The sequence below is a fragment of the Rhea pennata genome, chromosome 1, assembly GCF_028389875.1.
Source record: "Rhea pennata isolate bPtePen1 chromosome 1, bPtePen1.pri, whole genome shotgun sequence".
NCBI classification, from domain to species: Eukaryota; Metazoa; Chordata; class Aves; order Rheiformes; family Rheidae; genus Rhea; species Rhea pennata.
Genome location: NC_084663.1, coordinates 69929064 through 69948216, shown reverse-complemented (window position 1 = coordinate 69948216; position 19153 = coordinate 69929064). Strand labels below are relative to the sequence as shown.

Below are 19153 nucleotides of genomic sequence, written 5' to 3'. Positions count from 1 at the left end.
TTAAATTAAAAATCTTTAAAATGAAATGAATTTTGAAACAACTTTACAGTGTTACAGATGTGTAAAGCTAAGATGACGATGAATTTAAATATGCAATAATCTAGCACTATCTTTGTACAGAAGCTGCTAATATCTGAGAGTTATTTTGATTCCTGGAGTCTTTCTGCTACAGTTTCAGTAAAGAAACTGCTGCTTTTCTTTTCTCTCATAGCAAATTCTGAACCATATTTTGGATGACATTGAATATTTTGTTATGAAACTTCAAAAAGCTGCTGAAGCATTTGCGGAACTTTCGAAGAGGAAGAAAACTAAGAAAAGTAAAAAGAAAGGACCTGGCGGTAGGAGTTCTTACTGCACTAGATTCTGTTTCTTTAAGAATCACTGAAGTAGCTAGTAAATGTGACTTTTTTCATTGTTTCTTTTTTTTTATTGAGGTAATGATTTTGTTTCACTTTGAATAAATCAAAACAAAACAAAACACCCTAGGCAGTATATTCTTAGAGAGAACTTGATGAAAAACATTTGCCTGAAATCAGTGGGGAGTGACTAATCAGAGGCGTGACTCCAGAGTAAGGAGTAAGGCTCATTGTAAGGCTCTGTATTTACGGAAGGCTCTATATTTATAAAATTTTGTAAGTCAGTAAATGTATTAAGTAGTTACAATAATTAGTATAAATACAAAATGCTTAAGTATTTAATTTTACTAAATATAAAGAATAACCATAAATCCATAATTAATAAAGCAAATATACAACTAAATATAAAACTAAAACATAAAAATATTTCTGTTTAATATATCTGCAGTATTTATAGAAATTAAATTTTATGTATACTTTTTCTCATTTTGTTCACCAGAGGGAGTTCTTACTCTCCGTGCAAAGCCTCCACCTACAGATGAGTTTGTTGATTGCTTCCAAAAATTCAAGCATGGCTTCAATCTTGTGGTAAGTAACTCTTTGCCTATATGGTTTTATGAAGCATGTTACAACATTTTTTCCTTGGATAGATGATGATAGGTGTAAGATGATCTTTGTTTTCCCTGCTGCTACAAATTCGGTTGTGTAACAGTTTTGCTGCATTAGTTTTCCTGTGTTTTAAGAGCCCTGTCCATCCTGGTGGTATGAAGTTAGAAACTCAAGTGAAGGAGGAAGAGGAGGAGGAAGAAGGAGAAAAAATAATACAATAGATTTGGTTTGTAGTTATTTTTAAGTTGGGTTTCTTTGGAGGTTCATGATATTCCAGGCGGTGGAAGCGTCTTATTTTTGATTCTGCTGAGGGAACTTCAGAAGTTCATCTGGTCTTTGGGAACACAGTTATCAGATTATGTATTCTACCTAAATTCCCTGGTGCCATAGCTGTGTAGAGAAATCTGGTGAGCCTACTGCTACCAACTGCACAAAGGTGTTCACAGCCTTTGGGGAACTGGGGGACAGGGGCTGCATTGGCTCTCTTTGAAAAGAAGCAGACCCCCAAACGTCCTCTTAGCAATGTGGATACACTTGGATGTAACATCTCGTTTGGTCCTTGGCCAGTGCATAGGAAGATGGCTGAGCTGATGGGTGACTGGTCTTGGCCTTTCACTTTTTCCTGTCTATTCAGAGCTGAATGAAGAGCAGCACTGGTCCTTTGGCCTGTGGTGGCCTTCGGGTCAGCTTTTTGGGAGGCTGCTCCTCAAAGGCTCTGTACGGTGCCAGTGTCTAGGGGAGCATATTTCTCCCTCTTTCTTGTTCCTCATCCTTGTTCTTTAAAATCTTTTAACTTGGAAGATTTGAGTTTAAAATATTAAAAGACTTCTAGGAAAGTCTGTTAGGACCACAAGCCTCTTAAATGTTTGCCAACCTCACTGGCTGTGGCCTTAAATTAGTTTCATTCAGCTGCACCCATCAGGTTCTCTGTGTTTGTTGCTGTCATTAGTCAGGACCTTTCTGGCCTCAGAAGGCTCTGTCCACATTGCTGCCAAGTTATGCACCCTCAACAAGCACAGTGACATCTTCAGTGCACTTCCTTCCAGATACTGACTGGTCTTTCCAGTTCCTGTGGGAGCTAAGCCAACGGGGAAATTGGCTATCTCCATAATAGTACTTGCAAACTTAAGTCTTCATTATTATCTCTTCCTGCATTCTGCGTTTAATTTAGTTTTTCACCTAAGACTGGCCTGTGTACCTTTGAGTCTTTACCTGCTGTGCAGTGTGCAAGTATATTGTACTAAGTGTTTACAAAGATCAAATAAGTTGCAATGTGAGAGGCAGAATAGTAACAGGACACTTGACATTAGTCCAGCAAAATATTAAACTAAGATGTGATATTCTTCTGTTTCCCCTGCCGTGATTTTAAATATACCGCTCTTATCTATTCTTATCTTCTCTGTAGACCTTAAAGAGAAGCAGCATTTCTTGTTTTGGTGCTAAGTAGTGTTCAGGGCTTGTTTTCTAATCTTATTTTTGAAGAGGTACACTGTAACAGTGCTTTGCTTCAGCTTCATCACAGGAGCCACAAAATCCTGAAATTTCACTTCATCGTGCTTTATTTAAAAAAAAAGAACAACTAAATAAAGTGAAGAATCTAGTTTAAAAATAAAAGAGGCAGTTAAAAGGGTAAGATCCTTGCCAGTTGAATGGAAACTATTTATAAACACCATACTGGAGACTTGCAGAAAATGCCTGCCATCTGTCAAAAAAACTTTAGAAAGACCTGAAGAAAGTTGGTATGCCTGAAGAACAATGTACAGGAAGTTATTAGAAATAAAAGCGCATCCTTCTTCTTCATTGGAAGACACACTCTGGAAAGCAAAATGTAAAAATAGACTCAGGCTGAAAGGAATGTGAGGAACAGTCTGCAAAATGCAATAAAAGCTAATAATATTTCTTAAAACACATTCTGGTGTGCTTCATGCTTCTGGAGTCTGTCAGGCTAGTGGGTGATCAGTGAATAAGAAGAAACCTCAGAGAAGCTGTAGCAGAGAAACTATATTTTTTGTGTGTGTATATTTTCTTGGAATAGCTTGGCAGTGGGCAGTATGTTCCCTGTAAACAATGGTGGCATGAAAGAATATCTGTTTCAAGTAATGGGGGGTTAGAGAACAACTAATCAAAATGACAGGAAACAGATCAGCAGATCCCTTGAACTTCATCCATTTCTTCGAAAAGCTTATGGATGAAATCATTAACGTATACACTGGCCTGTGTGACTTCTCTCAAAACTGTGTTGATTCCAGGGGAAGGGAAGTGCTTAAGGGTATGCCAATAAGCTATAAATGCTTCCAGGGAGATTTGAGGGACTATGGGCCAGTACCCCTGAGGTCTGTACCTAGATAATTGGTCTATTAAAAGAAAAAAATCCCGTAGGATAAAATTTCCAGACAGCTCTGTAAATCTGAAAAATATAGAAATATTTAATGATAGCAAACATTAAAGTGACAGATGAAATTCAATATTGATGGATATAATACAATGTCGTATACAAGTGGGAAAATGGATTAATGTTACATTTAAAATGAGATTTCAAGCTGACTTCTGCTGGACAGGAACAAAATGTTGGATTTGTAATACAGATTTCTGTGAGAACATCATCTGTATTCAGTGGTGATCAACCAGCAAATGTTAGAACCATTAGGAAAGAAGAAAACAAACAAATATGGAACATCACTGTGACATTATGTGCACTGGTTTCATTTTGTTCCCTATGGGAATATAGCAAAACTGAAGAAGGTACAGAGAAGGACAAGAATCTCGAAGAGAAATCTACCCAGTCATTTCTTGAACTTGAAAAAGTCTGCAAAAAGGGAGACTGTAATAAAGCTGTAAATAATTATGAACAACACTGGGAAAAGTGAGTAGGGTAGGATTGCTCAGTTTTCTTTTAACCCAAGAACTACAAAGTACTCATCAAACAAAAAGGTGGCAATCTTCCAAAGGAGATACTTATTTACAAAACATGTAATTAGGTTGTGGAACTTATTGCTTTGCAGAACAAGATGCAAAATTTATACAGATTCCAGTAATTGGATGAATTTCTAGAGCAGAAGAATCCACTGATGGCTATTAATACAAAATACTACTTCTAGTTCAAGCAGCCCCTGAGCTACAAGCTACCAGAGGGTACAGTAGTTGGGGAAAGATCGCTGTATGCTTGCTCTGTTCTCTTACGCTCTTTCCTTTGTACTTGCTCTCAGCTAATGTCAGAAACAAACCATTGGGCCATGGTCTGACCTCACATGGCCGTTCTTGTGTTAAGTACTTATTGTTATAAAAGTTAACTCTTTCTTAAAATACGTTTTTCCCTTTCCCTCAGGCCAAACTGAAGTTGCATATCCAGAATCCTAGTGCAGCTGAATTGGTTCATTTTCTTTTTACACCACTACATATGGTAAGGTTTTATAACTCTTTTCAATGTTTTCCTTATGAACTCATGTATTTATATGTTTTGTAACTTTTCAAGGATAACAAGATTGAAATGATGGACAGTAACTAAGGACAAATGTGTGTATCAGAGGATGAAGAACTTTTTAGAAAATAAACGTATCCTTTTCTGCATGTATTCCCATCTATTAAATATATTTAAAACATCCTTAGCTGCGTGTGTGTGAAGGTTTGTCATTATCATTTTTAATTAACAACAAAAATTTGAGATTATCAGTTTACATAATGCGTAAGGAACGTTAGAAGCATAGCCATTTGTTTGTTTAATGGAAGTAAGTGTTTTATGATCAGTAGAGTAAGTTAAATAGCATTGTCAAAAGTGGATCTAAGTGTAAGACGGTAGCTGACTAGAAGAACAACAGTTCTTCTGCAATAAATAGTTTTAGTTCATCCTTAGGACATTACAACGCACTGTTAGCTTCCCCCCATTTTTGGTAATAAATATTTCCTAGCATCACTATGGATACCTTAAATTCAGATGTTATTTATGACTGATGATATGGACGTTCTGTTATTTTAATATTGGATTCTAGGTGGTGCAGACAACAGGGGGTCCAGAGCTTGCTAGTACAGTACTCAGCCCGCTCCTAACGAAGGATACTATAGACTTCCTGCGGTTTACCGTCACCAGTGAAGAAGGGCAGCTGTGGATGTCGTTGGGTGACACGTGGACTAAAGCTAGGTGAGAAAAAGCCTTTACATATTTTAGAGATGATCTCAACTCAAGTTTATTAGTGTGGTCTTAACCAGATTATCTACTATCAGCAAACTTCATATGAGTTTGGTGTGCTCCTTGGAATTCTCCTTGGAAGTTTTTGCAAAAATACCCTATGATTCAGTAGGATTTTGGAGAGGTTTTGTTTTAGGGGTTACATAGAGGGGGAAATTTCGGCCAGTAATTTTCTTTTTGTCCATGGTAACAAGGTGAGACTTGATTATGTAACCCTTTGCATTATTTTTTGAACTATCCTTTACATGTTTGCAGTTGTTTTTCACCACTGCTTTGGCAACCAACCATTTGATGAATGAATTTGATGACTTGATGAAAAATCTATTTTAAAAAAGTGCTATAAGAAGTGATGAAATACTGAAAAAGAAGATACAAGCTGATTTTAATTTTTAACTACCAATGATTATTAAAAGCTAGAAATTTACCATATCTTTACTCCTTTAAAAGCACCACAATAAGCTACAAGGAAAATGATTATAACTTCTGAACAGTGGTTGTTGGCTGATTCATGTTACGTGTACATACTCTGCACATTGCATCTAATGGATTCACTATTATGGTTTGGCTTAGCTAAAAACTAGCTACTTTGTACATAATGATTTTAAGCTGAGTATATAGTCTGAAATTACTTAGGAAAGTAGAACATTCTTAATTAACAGTGTGTCTTAACTCTGACATCTGTGGTAGATTAGGGCGTGTGATAATGGTTAAGCGTGTAATGGCTTGGGTTGGAAATGCGTCATGTATTTGAGTGTACTCATCCTTGTTTTTAGAGTCCAGATCAGGAGATAAACATCTTTCAATTGGATTTCTAGAAAAAATAAAAGCAATGAAAAATGTATTTGAGTGCTTTACTGGTAGAAGAGGCTGAGTGAAGAACCACAGGATGTGAAGTGATGAAGGTTCTCCCATTAGGGAGAACAAGGTATAGGTCCTCCTCCTCAGTCTCACTTTGATACAGGAAATCTCCCAGATTGTCTTTCTTTTGGCTGTTGTTTAGCTTGCCGTTGCAAAATGAGCTGGAAACATGAGCTGCAGCTCCTTGTGATTGCTAGAGAGTTTATCTTCACCTGCCCAGAGCTCCACTGGCTTTGCTGCAGCTCGTGGTGGGGCTGGCTATGGAAAGTCCCTTCCAGCACTGGAGCCCTATGCAGGGTATATGATCACTGAACAAAATAATGGTCTCCTTGTCTTGGGATCTATCATTATCATTCCCTTAGTACCTCTTGGGGACAAAAAAAAAAGAAAAAAAAAAGAAAAAAAAAGAAACAGGACTAAGGTCCAAAGAGAAGTAGCTCCTGTTGGGCTAGGAGGAAAAGAAACATTTGGCATAAAATTAGATGAGCTGTGGGCATTAGAAATTATGTTCTGTTTGGCCTCTATATACAGAGATATACTGTAGTGCAGTTTGGCAAGAACGAATGATAAAACTCGAGATCTGGCACTGGCTTGCTGATGGGCTAGTAAGTGCTGACCATTCCTGTTGCTCGTTTAAATGACAGCACTTGTCACTTGATTCATTTTCTACAGTGTCAATAATGAGATCATTAAGAGACTGTAAAAGACGTTCTGCCTTCTGCTACTTCTGTGAAGAGACAGTAATTTATGCTGCAGGACAGTATATTATGTGTATTGCAAAGGCAGAGCATGAAAGCATTAAGGTATTCTATATGAAAATAGGGAATGTTAAAGGAGCTCTAAGTAGTAGTAGAGTTAAAAAAAAAAAAACATCTGGGCTATAAAACAGCAAGTGTGATGATAATTATTGTTTTGAAGAGTGTGTAGAATTTTGTTTTGTAGGAAAACAATTTTTTTTAATGTAGATATTGCTAGGTCCCCTAGCAATCCATGCTTCATGCCTACTTTCAAATCTTTTAAAGCAGGCTGTTTCTTTGAAGTCTTTTGTCTGTGCTTTAACATAAATACAGCATTGCAATACTTCTTCCCATCCAGCAATTAAAATAAATCCCAGGTTTGTTTGTGATTAATTCTTCTATTACTCATCCTTTACTATGAGACAGAAATTTATGTCTTAGTTCTAACTGGTCCTTAGGGCAGGAGCAGTTTTTCTGCTAAGCACAGCAAAGAGCATAGTTGTGGTCAATGAATAATGCTTTCTGCCAATTTTCTGCATTCTAGCATAATTATTTCTGTACTGTAATTCCAGTCTCCTCTCTTTATGCCTAAAAATTATAAAGCATTTCAATTCTTAAGAAAATTTTTGAAATATTAAAAATATTTGTATAACTCTTGGTACAGATCTCTAATCTACTTCTCATGCAGAGCGGACTGGCCCAAAGACCACTTTATTCCACCCTACATCCCTCGTTTCCGAAATGGTTGGGAGCCTCCTTTGCTGAACTTCATAGGAGCTCCAAAGGAACAAGAACTCAATCATTTGGCTGAGTCCGTGGCAAACGTTGCAGAGCAGCAGCGGAGACAAGAAATGAGAAGATTGTCAACTGAGGTAGGTTAAGTACTGTAGTGTTTTTTAAATTAGTTTTTTTTCTATATTAGCTAATTAGTTAAATGAAACTTCTTCCATAAAACCTCAGCTGGGAGGATAATCCAAGCTCCTGAGATTCAGTTTGAGTCTTCTCCTGTGCTTTCAGATCCCACTGATTTTGACTGCATATACTTTAGGCAGAGTTTGGACCAAAGTGTGTCTACATCTTTCTTGTTCTCAAATGAGCCTCCATGCACATAAACGTGCAAAAAAGGCACTTTTAGGGGAAAGCTGGCTTTAAGCTGCTTGTTCATAAATATGGAATTTCATACTCCTTTCATAATTTCTTGAGGCTTCCACTGTATTTCAGTTAAAAAGAAAATACTCACAGAGGCTCTGAGTGATGGCACGTCAAGTAATTTAGGCTTGTTTCTAAAAAACAGCTGCCAATTAGAAGTACTATTGCAAAGGAATATTTTTCTCATCCCCTTCTCCTTCTGCTTGGAGAATGGGAACATACTGCGCTAGCTAAAGCCTTTGCACAAACTGAAGTATGTTTTCTGACTAACTCCACTGAGGAGCTAGAGGGCTGACTATGAAGATTCTGTCCTCATATCTTCTCAGAGCTGCTCAGAAAACATAGGTCAGTTTATGTGAAAATTTAAGAATAAAAGTGGATCTTGTGGCTTTTTTTATTCACAAGAAAAGCCATTACTTTTTTAAATGCATGTTTGGTTTGGGTGGTTTTTGTTGTTGAGGTGGATATAAACTTTGTTCATATATTTATTTTTCCTATACTAGCTTTAGTCAAGGCTTAACTAGTCCAAGTCTCTGTTAACAGCTGTGATATGGAAGAGCACTTGGTGACTGTGCATGAAAAAATTTCCTAGTTTCAGTCGATACTCTCAAATGTCTTTCTCAAGCAATCTACACCAGTTCTGCATTCACAGTACATCTTAATAGTATGATACTGGATTTTGTCTTAGTGGTTTAATGGTATAATGACAAACATTTTAGCAACAGAAATGCACGTGTAGAAGAAGATTCAAAGGAAGGATATCAGAAGGATCACCTAATTGCCATTTGTGCTTCTGAAAAATATTCATAGAGTCATAGAATCAGTAAGGTTGGAAGGGACCTCTGGAGATCATCTAGTCCAACCCCCCTGCTCAGCAGGGTCACCTGCAGCATGGTAGACAGAGTTGCATCCAGGCAACCCAAGGACCACTTGTCACAATAAAACTCTGTTTAGAGGAATATCTTTATTTGTTAAAAAAAAAAAAAAGAAAAAGAAAAAAGTCCTACACGGCTATGGAGATTGCAAAGCTGGGTGAAGTTTCTCCCAAGCAAATGAGGCTAACATGATTTGCATTTGATTACTTCAAACACTGTTTGGCTTTATGCCTGATAAAATATATGAGAAATAACTGAAGAAATAGTTACTGTCTATGATTCATTTTCAGCAAAAAAAAAGCATTTAGTAAGGTTAATGGGCACAGTGATGTAAAATCTAGCTGTTGTCATTGCTGTCGCTCCCTTCCCCACTCATCTCCCCAGAAAGCAACATCAGATATCATCTCAGGAGTTTCACTACTGCCCTACATTTCCTATGCAGTTTTTTTGATTTCCTCAGCTGTGCTTTTTTGAAATTAAAAAAAAAAACACTATTATCCACTTTGAATGCTGTGTGAAATATGCGAAATAGAAATGAAAAAAAGACCAGAGCATTAGCTTTTGTGTTCTGATGATTGTAAATATTTTGTTTAATATTTTTATATGTAATAACTTAAAATCTTGGTGGTGGGGAGAAATAAGATGGGGAGAGGATCTTGTGTCTGTGTAGTAATGCTCTTTGGATTGGTAATTTTTTGGGATGGCCTAGACTCTTTGGATTGGTCTTTTTAAAAAACAAACAAACAAACAAACAAAAAAAGCTGTGCAATGTGTTCTGCCGCCATGGTTGCAGTGCCTGGCCCTTATTACCAGGGAGTGATCTGGCACCTAGCAAAATACATCAGATATTCTGGATCCTGAAATTTTCTTTTTTTTTTTTTTTTCCTTTTTTTTTTTTTCTTGCCGTCTCTGAATCTGAATAACATAGTTGCAGGTGCTGTTTGCACCGCAGGGGGCCAAGGTACAGTCACCCCTGTGACAGTGACTTCAAACGGCAGCCAAAAAATAAATGACAGTAACTTCAAACAGCGGGGAACCAGTGACTGCCGTCCAGTGAAGCTGAGGCAGTGCAAATAATTTGTGTGTGAAATAAAACAAATTCCGGCTCCCCGAGTATCTTTTGCTGTAAAATATAAACTAGCTGACACCTGAGATTTTTTTCAGAGAGTTTTCCTAACACATTTTTAAATAATATTCTGCATATATGGGTTTCTTTGGGCTTTTCACTTCTCTTCAAAAGCCTCAGCACCATAGATAAATGTCTCTGGGCACCAGGTCTGATACTCTGAGACATAAATGAGGTGGGTGACTTTTTGGTAGCCACACAGCAAGAAAGAATAAAAAAATAACAGAAGGCAGAGAGAGACTTGAGAATTTCTGGTGAAGCTCAGTAGTTCTAGCTTGTGCAACAAGAAAATGGTATGAGAAAAAGAGATCTAGCATTCTAGCATGAGCAACTGTATTGTAATCTTCAGAAATTAAGTAGAGATTAATTATTAACATAATTCATTTTGGGCAATAGATTTTAAAATAATTCTTACTAGAAGCAGAGCATCATTGCTGAAGTTAAGGTTGGGCTTTTGTGAAGAGCTGCTGCTTAGAAAGGATTTTGTAAAGGGTCGAATATCCTTATAGAGGTGCTTGTAATAAACTATTTTTTTTAATTAAATCCTTAATTAAATCCTTAATTAAAATCCTTAATTACACTGAGTATCACTTTCCTTTCTGCATTTCTTCACTGACTTCAGTCATGTTCAACAGGAGGGTGATAGAAGTGAGCCACAGTTTTATTGCGGAGGCTTTATTTCTTTCTGAGACTTAGTGTTAGCTTGCTCGAGTTTTCTGCCTGAAAGCGTGCGTTTAGAACAAAAGCTCAAAGCAGTTTCTCAGTGCAGTTTATTTTAAAGCCGTTCAGTCATTGTTGTTTGCAAGTTCTGTTGCTGTAGTGATATCTAAAAGATGACATGGACCTTGCCCCAGAGAACTGTTTTTCTAAAGAACATCCCCTGCAATATTAATGCAGCAGGATGACTTAGGGTAGGAATTCTTTTATTCTCCTCCTTTTGATCTCCCTGTGTTTGAAATGCAGAAGTTATTAACTTTTCATGGCAGAACCATGAGCATCGGAAAACAGGGGCACGCAAGCGCTGGCGGGGACCCCGGGGCTTCTGGGTTGGGCGCAATAAGCCAGCGCCGCTGGCGTGCAGGTGACACTAATCCACTTTGTGGCTTTGTGCTTTCTGTCTTGCAGCCTCCCGGTGTTCCCGACTACCCTCCGTCCGATGGGTACGCATTCAGTAACACCGCTTACAAAAGAGGGCCTCTGCTGGACCAAGGGGCCGCTGTTGCCGCCTTTAAGCAAACTGTTAGCCGGCACGTAGATAGGTAACACGGAGTCCACGCCGTCCGTAGTGCTGTGGATAACTGTCCCGACTCGCTGCTGTTGGGGTGGAGGTGTCTGTAATTGCCTCTGGTTATGTCGTTATTTCTGTAAGGAGGCGATTCTGCTTTGCAGTGGGTGTTTTGCTGTTGCTTCTCGAAGGCACGTCTTTGAGACTCTCTTAGTGTGTTCTGTGTAGTAGCACCCTGTTTATGTGTGCCCTGTAAATTGATGCTTTTGTCAAAAATGATGTGGTGGGATTTCAGCCTATCAACCTGAATCAGAGCACTGGATCCTCTTGTTTGCGTTTAAATTTTATTTCTACTTTTTTTTCATCTTTTTGTGAGGTATGCTTTGCTCTTTATGGAACTACAAAGCGTTACAAATCTACTCCAAGATTCATCTGTCATTGTTCTGAACGATTGCTTGATTTGTGTAGCTGCTCACTTACTGCTCCTTGGTGCTCTGCTTTTTCTTTTCTGGGCTGGTGCATAAACATCCACTTTCTGAATAGTAACTGATCATTCCTTCTGCTCTTTTCCAAATGTTTAGTTGCACAAAATGCTCTGAAATGTTTGCATAGCAACCAGAGTCTTTTTGCACATCCGCTTTCATCCCCTCCATTTTAGCCTAAATCCAGATAGCTTAAGAGGATCGAATGCACTGATCCTTGCAGTTTCAGCCTTGTGTGTATGGAGAATTTATATCAGGGCAAGCTGTGGGAGTAAATCCATGAAGCAGGGCTGGCATTACTCCCCTGTGCCAAACGGTATTCCTTACACACCATATGAACTGTATGTTTAGTTTAAGTGCCATGGAAGATGTTTAAGCTAAGTTTTGGGGATGAGATTGTTGGCTTTAAAAAAACGAAAGCAAACACAAAAGCACTGCTGTAACTCTACTGCTGAAAACCTTTACACATCTAAGTCTGAGCAATGTGCCAGAAGGTTCTTTTGTTAATCTGTATGCAAACAAGCTCCCCCATCGCATGCAGGACGGAGACTCGATTCTTTTTCTGATATTTGGTTTTATTCTTAATAACAGCAACAGCAGTAGTAGTCATCTCTGATCTTTTTCTCAAACTTGTTTACTCTTTGGGTTCTTCTCCCAGGACCACTCAGCTTGCAGTCTGGATGATCTCTTCTAGAGCTTCCTTTTCCTTTCTCTTTTATCTGTAACGGGATAAGGCCTGTTTTGTCCTCTCAGCATAAAGAGTTTTCCATGCGAGTGCTCTTGCCTCCATTTCAGGTTAGAGAAGGGGACTCGCTGCCTTGAGCTGCAGATAGTATCAGTGTATCTGGCTGCATCTGAATTAGTCATTCAAGCCTCCTTTGTAGTAGGTGAAGAGAATGAGTGTTTCTAAGAGCGGTTCGTATGAGCTGGAGTTAGTCTTTTGAAAGACGTGAAAGGAGAGGGGCTGCAGTGGTGCCGATTTCTCATCACTGGCTACAGGAAGGAGTCGAGATGGCTAGTGCCGATGAAAACACCTGCAGCATGTGGTTATCTCCCAGCTGTTCAATGCTACTCAAACATTCTTGTTTGTAAATTGGCTCTTGAGACATATAGTATGTGCCTGGTAGGAGCTCATTATGGGACAAAACTATTAATATTAATATGCCGTAAGTAACTTCAATTTAAAGCTAAGTGTTAAAGCAACTGCGAAGAAGCAGGTGGTAGGGTAGGTTTGGGGGAGGGAGGAATACAAGCTGACCTTTTCAGCCATTTCAGCTGCTTTCTGACTTTCTGTTTAATCACTGGGAACTTCAGTGAGCTGAGTTCCAGCATATCAGGACCTAGAGCAAGACATGCTTTCCTCAGGCAGCTTGAACTATCAGAACCTTATACTTCCAGTGCATTATTAGGGTCCACCTGGGGCTCCTATGTTCAACTCTTCCTCTGATGCCAAGCAATATAGTCTGAGTGCAATTCTTCAGCAAGCTGCGCTGTGTCAAAATGATATGCGGTGTGGTTTATTTTCGTGCTGTCATTTGTGAAAGAGGCCCTGGAAGACCCTATAATCCACTAGATTCCCATTTGATGTGCACAGGAGAGCAGAGAGTTGCAATTACAATGTACCGATAGACAAAAAGGAAGCACAACGGAGGATGGATGGAGGGAAATGTTGAAAATATTTCTGCCCCAAGAAAACTGTTTGGCTCATTAGGCTGAACTTGAAGAATTACAGTCCCTTCAAAACATGCAGTTACCGGCCTGCCTACGTTCTGGAGATGTTACCATTGATTGCAACAGAGTTGGGTAAAACTGAACCGTAAGCATTTCTTTGTCAATTCTGGCTGAGTTACACTTCTTGGAGGGAACAGCACGGTTAGCCGTAGGCAAGGCTGGAAGACGCAGTCAGTCCATTTCCACGCACTGACTTTGGAAAGGGAGTTTAACAGTAAAAGTAGCTTCAGAGATACATTAGTAATTATATTCCTAAAACAGTGAGAAAACTCTTCAAAACTGTATAAATTTTGAGTGGGTGGCTGAAAAATTGGGATTACTCACCTGCCTTTCAACCTCATCACGTTCTGCAGGCAGCAGTTCAACTCATATTTTTCATTCTCTCTTTAAATGCTTTCAGCGCTTTGTCTTTCTTTCAAAATGATACATTTTCGATCTGAATATGACTGTTCCTTTATTCTGCTCTCCAAGTCAAGTGAGACAGTTCTCCACAGCCGCGCAATAGCTAGGTAACCCCTGGAAACCCCACGTGTGTCGCAGAGCCTGCAGTCACCCTGTGAACATCAGCGGTCGGATGCATTTGTACCTCTGTCCTGTGATGTTGTATGCAGCTTTTCATGTCATTGTTCGTTTAATCTTTTCATTATCTTTTTTTTTTTTAAACTTTACTATATGATATGAATTTGCAATAGGTGAATAATGGTCCTCTTTCTTTTAGATACTTTTTGAGGGAGGAGGGGGGTTTCTGACCTTGAAGTGGTAGTACATCAAAGCAGATAATAGCTTTTCACCCAGACAGTGTGGGTTTGAACAAATCTGAACAAATCTTTCCTCAAAGAAAAAGAAAGCTACTGAGGTATACTTTATTCTCTAATGAACCCTGTTCTTAACTACCTAGAAGTTATTTTTCATTTTTAACTAATGTAACAACTCAAGGCTGTTGGTGTTTATGGTATCTTTGGTCAATTAGGAGAACTGACCTAAATGTTTTTTTAATTAGCAGTTTAATTCTATTAGACTAAATAAGTTATTCATTTATTATGTGTTCTGAAATTTAATTTATGACAGAGGCTATAAATATAATTTAATTCAAAGCACAAGATAGTTTGTACAAAAATCCGATCTCAGTATATTCATTTGCTTTTATGGCAACTTAACACAGTCCTCTATAGGAAAACACACTAAACCTACTATAAGTATTTATCTTTATACAATGGCATCTGCTAATCCAAGTTGTTATCATACATACTGCAAGTGGTGAGCCAATGAAGATCACCCAGTTTTTGAGGTACATGTAACTCAGCTGCTTTTTTATCTTTTTTTTTTCTTTGAAACTTAATCATTGTATTGTGACTATACCAGTTTTATAGCAGCGTGATGTTATGGTGGCTTTTTTGTTTAAGTGTTTTGCAGATGAGGGCATTTTGTCGTTGTTTTCTTTTGCTTGAATGCCTCACTGAAAAATAGTCTAATCTTTGCTTTACAGAAACTATGAAGCACACAGTAAAGCACAGCCCAAGAAATATGCCAAATGCAAGTATGAGTTTATGGCAAGAAACAACAGTGAGCTTTCTGTCATGAAGGATGAGATTGTGGAGGTAATTCTTTTGCAAAGAAAAAACAAAATTTCTAGTGCTTCTCAAAGCTGAGGATATCTTCCCAGTAGGCAGTGTGGCTGTCCCAAATGATAGGGATGTGTTAGTCCAATTTATCTTCATTAATATGGAAAGCTCAATTAATTTCTGTTGCATTATAGGCAAGATAAAGAGAGATTCTATGCAGACTTACGACTCGTTGCTGTATACAGTGTGTTGTCCACATTATAAATATATTTGTGTGTTCTTCTGTCTTCTCCAGCGTTGCTTTTCAAAGCATCATTTGATAGTATCTAAATAGCTCTGTGTGCCATCTGTGTATGTGCAGGGCATAATGAAAGGCTGTCCTTTCCTGGAAGGACTGGTAACTTGAGAGCTGGAGAAGAGTAAGAGGGAGGCAGCAGCAAAGAGAGAAAATGCTTTGTATAAGATTGCACTGCAGGTAGTCAGAAATCAGACTTCTGCTAGCCAGCCTCTACCAGCCCCTCATTTACGCAGAAGTGGTCTGTCCGCAAATGCATGCCTTCCTAGAGCGGTGCCTTTCTCTACATTTGTAGTTAGGTTTTCTGGCAGTCAGCAGTAGACAGATTGTCAAGATGCTACCATCAGCTTTGCACAAGTGTTTCTATTCTTGTTTCCCTTGTTGTCCATGCGTGAGCTGACCTGTCTGAGTTCAAATGAGTTTATTAAATGCTTTTCTTTAAAATCCTTTCTTCAGAGCCACATTTTGAAAAGTGCAGCACTACAGTGTACAATTAGCTATGATGATAATCAAGGAAGCCTACAGTGGTTCCTTAGAGGCATCTGTGTAAGATCTGTCAGCAAACATGAAACCTGGCAAAATTACAGTTTTGTTTCTGTGATGTACAGGGCTGGCAGGAGAAAAGTAGGAAAAATACAAAACTAACTTGCCAAATTGTTTCAGATTCTGGATGATAGGAAGCAGTGGTGGAAGGTTCAGAATAAAAGCGGCAGTGCAGGCTTCGTGCCAAACAACATTTTGGACCCACTGAGAAATCAAGAAGGTGGTCCAGGATGGTCAGAACCTGCATATACTCGCACCATCCAGGTACGTCTGCTCCTTAGGAGCAAAACTTTCTTTTGAAGTGCGCGTGCATGTGTTCTGAAGAAGGAAAGAGATTCACAACAAAGCTTTAAAAAACCCTGCCTGTTCTACTGATGTATCAGAAGATATTTATTTATTTATTTATTACAAGCTGAAGTTGATTTCTGTATTGCATAGAGTGTAACATGAAAGTAAAGTTGACAGAAATATAATAAAATCTTTTTTCTTCTGCTTGTTTGCTGAGGGGTATTAATTTTCATCCTAATGGAAGTTTATGCATTTATTTCAATTGCAAATATCCTTTGTGGATTGATAGCTGTTGATGCCAAAGAAGGAGTTTGAATTATTTAAGGTAGGGTCATCTTTGTTTCTTCTAGGAGAGTGAACATGAGCTTTTCTTTTCTCTTTCTGCCTTTATGTGTGTCTCTATCTTAGTCTTGAATTTATTTACTTACTGTAATTTTGGAGTTGTGAGAAATTAGATGTCTTTGCTATTAAGTGCACAAAGCTGTTCCTGTGCATCAATAGCAATCTAGGCATCTGGCCTAATTTTCATGTTGTGATATAGTATTTTTGTTATTTCTTGTATATATAGAAAAGAATTATAGGGTGAAATACTAAAAGCGAGCAAACAAGAAAGAACAGTCAAAAAGACTTACTTCGATGCACCTATCAACCTGAGTAAGGATTTGCATGATACAGTTGCGGTGTGCGTTTTTGCACTGCCTTTGAGGGCTGGAGGCTCGTAAAGGAGCAAGGCAAACACGTTTGGTTTAAACAGAAGTTTCAGGCCTGCTTCTGATTCAGACTTTCAGCCCGCATACAAGCCAAACCTCTGTTGAAACTTGAAATTTAATTTCATTTAATTTAACCTAACGTTCACCCCTTGTGCCGAAGCCCTCTAGCTGATGACTGAAAGACTAGAAATACCATGGTGGTGGTAACTGTGTCTACTGTAGAGTCATCTAAAAGTCCCAACTGAACGTGTCACTGTGTCAGATGCTGTATGCACAGCTAACATGAAAGATGCAGCTTTTGCAGTATTCCCAGCCTTTCCAGGGATACGAAAGCATCTCGAGAAACAGGTCTTAGGGTACTTCTGGCCCAGTACTTTGATGGACCTCTCTTGAGTTTGATGGGTTTTGAATCAGACTGTTTCTGAGTTTTTCCTATCCCTAAATGTTTGCCAAATAACATTTTCACTCTTTCTAAATTGATTCTGGTTTTCAATTTGTGTGTGAAATGAAGTGTGTATCTAGGGAGCTTTTCAAATCCTCATTTAAAGATCTAACTTTTTTTTTTCTTTAAGTGCATGTAATTTTGTGTGTTTGAAATTTACCGAGGAATGTTGAGCAGACTGAGGATGGCGTGAGTAGAGTATTTTGTAATGCACTGAAGGTTTAGAAGCCTTCCATATGAAATAATTATGTGGCATGGGAAATAATAAAATCCTCATTTTCACAAAGGGTTCTCCACAGACCTATGAAATTTGGGGCAGAGAATGACATTTAAGATAATCTGTTTCTTTTCCCTCTGACAGGTTGTTCCTACAGTCCATTGCGTAGTTCCTTCGTAGTTTTAACTGTCTTTAAATATGTGCTTGAAATACAGTGAAACTATTTAGCAACACAATGAATTACACAGGATAAAGGGAGTCTTTACCAAGGCATGCGTCAGAAATGTTGTTGTTAACTTTATGGTGACTTGCCATAAATTTAGGACTCCTGAATGTGCTTATTTCTCTCTTCCTCTGCAATAGGCACATGGGTTTTTTGGGTCCTGTTTGCCTAATGGTCTTTATTTTCATCAAAATGCTATTAGACAGTGCTGCTATCTTGGTGAGAAAGGAGACATGGAAGGGATCTCTGCCTAACTCTGCCCAAGGTCCAACAGGAGAACATGTGGTAGAGCAGGACAGGGAAGCAATTCCCATCAGTGCCTCTGCGAAACACTGAGCAGAAGCAGGGTCTCTGCGTGCGGTGCTGCACGGGTTTCTGCTAGTCTCTTAAGTTGGCTTTTGTTATAGCTGTGAAGCATTTGAGGTCTTTCAAAGTAGTCTGTCAGCTGTGGTGAGAACTCTGGTCCTCTTTATGGTGCAGATTTATATTTATGTACAGGGTTAGTGTATTTCTTTACGGACTACTGGTAGTGACTGGTAGGTGACAAAAACGTGTTCTCAGGTTATGAAGGATTAAGGATTGCACTGAAACATTGCTTTTTCATTCAAGTATTCTACAGACTGACAGTCTTTTTCTGAGGGATAGAGGTCCAGTTATCACAATCATTCTCATAAGAGCAGAGTTTATTTTAGTCTGGCTCTGGGCCTTCTGCTAGTGACCTCTGAGTCTGCAGACTGAATTAAATTTTGATTTTTCTCTCAATCCTATTCAGGATCCAGGTCCTAATAGTTGCTTCAAAGCATAGAGTTGTCTGAGATGATACTTGCAGGAATATTACAAGCAATATGGTGGTTATTTCATCGTTTTTGTGAGACCAAGGCGGTAACATTGCCTTTCTGCTGGTCAGGAGAAAGACGCTTGAGTTAGTTCCTGTAAAACAATATTCTTAATCATTTAATACTTCTGTACATTGTAGAGCATTTGGATGCTTGCTTATATCTTCAACTATTGCTAATTACCAGTTACCAAAGTGTCCTGTGGTGTTGGCCATTTTGGTCTACCTTTTTTCATGAAACAGCGGTGGAACTTCACCACCCATTGCACATGAATATAAACAGCTTCTCAAGTACTTTAGTATCTTTGTATGTACAATATGCCCGGTGGACCTAGAGAACAATTAATAAATGTATTTTCTGCTTACTGTGCATTTTACTAACTTTTTTTTTTTACTACCTTTTTAAAAGGAAAACTGAAAAATATAGTAAGAATAGAGGTGTGTATCTTTAAGGGCATGAAAATTAATCTCATGACACCCTTTGTGAAGTGAGGCAGGTATTTTATCAATGATATGTATGAAATACTGTGGCACAGAGAGCAAAGCCAAATGCAGTACATTAGTCTTATTAAAAAAAAGAAAGAAAAAATAAAAAAAATTTAAAAAAAGAGAAAAATGTGGCTGTACACAGCAGTGTGATAGTACATCTAAGGGCATGATGCAGTCTTAGGTAGAAAATAGGGCTGAGGTGCCTTTGGTGTCAGAGC

General features: G+C 38.4%; 1 protein-coding gene across 8 annotated transcripts in view; it reads left to right on the top strand.

The window, feature by feature from the left end:
• EPS8 (EGFR pathway substrate 8, signaling adaptor) overlaps positions 1-19153 on the top strand; it is a 139299-nt gene that overhangs the window by 102270 nt on the left and 17876 nt on the right. For 7 of the 8 annotated variants that reach the window (XM_062591196.1, XM_062591179.1, XM_062591171.1 and 4 more), the window contains 8 exons: positions 212-338; positions 856-944; positions 4291-4365; positions 4952-5100; positions 7432-7615; positions 11019-11152; positions 14818-14929; positions 15852-15995. In XM_062591196.1, the coding sequence (XP_062447180.1) occupies positions 212-338; positions 856-944; positions 4291-4365; positions 4952-5100; positions 7432-7615; positions 11019-11152; positions 14818-14929; positions 15852-15995 (1014 nt within the window). The remainder of the gene's footprint in view (positions 1-211; positions 339-855; positions 945-4290; positions 4366-4951; positions 5101-7431; positions 7616-11018; positions 11153-14817; positions 14930-15851; positions 15996-19153) is intronic. The other variant, XM_062591213.1, reaches the window with a different exon arrangement.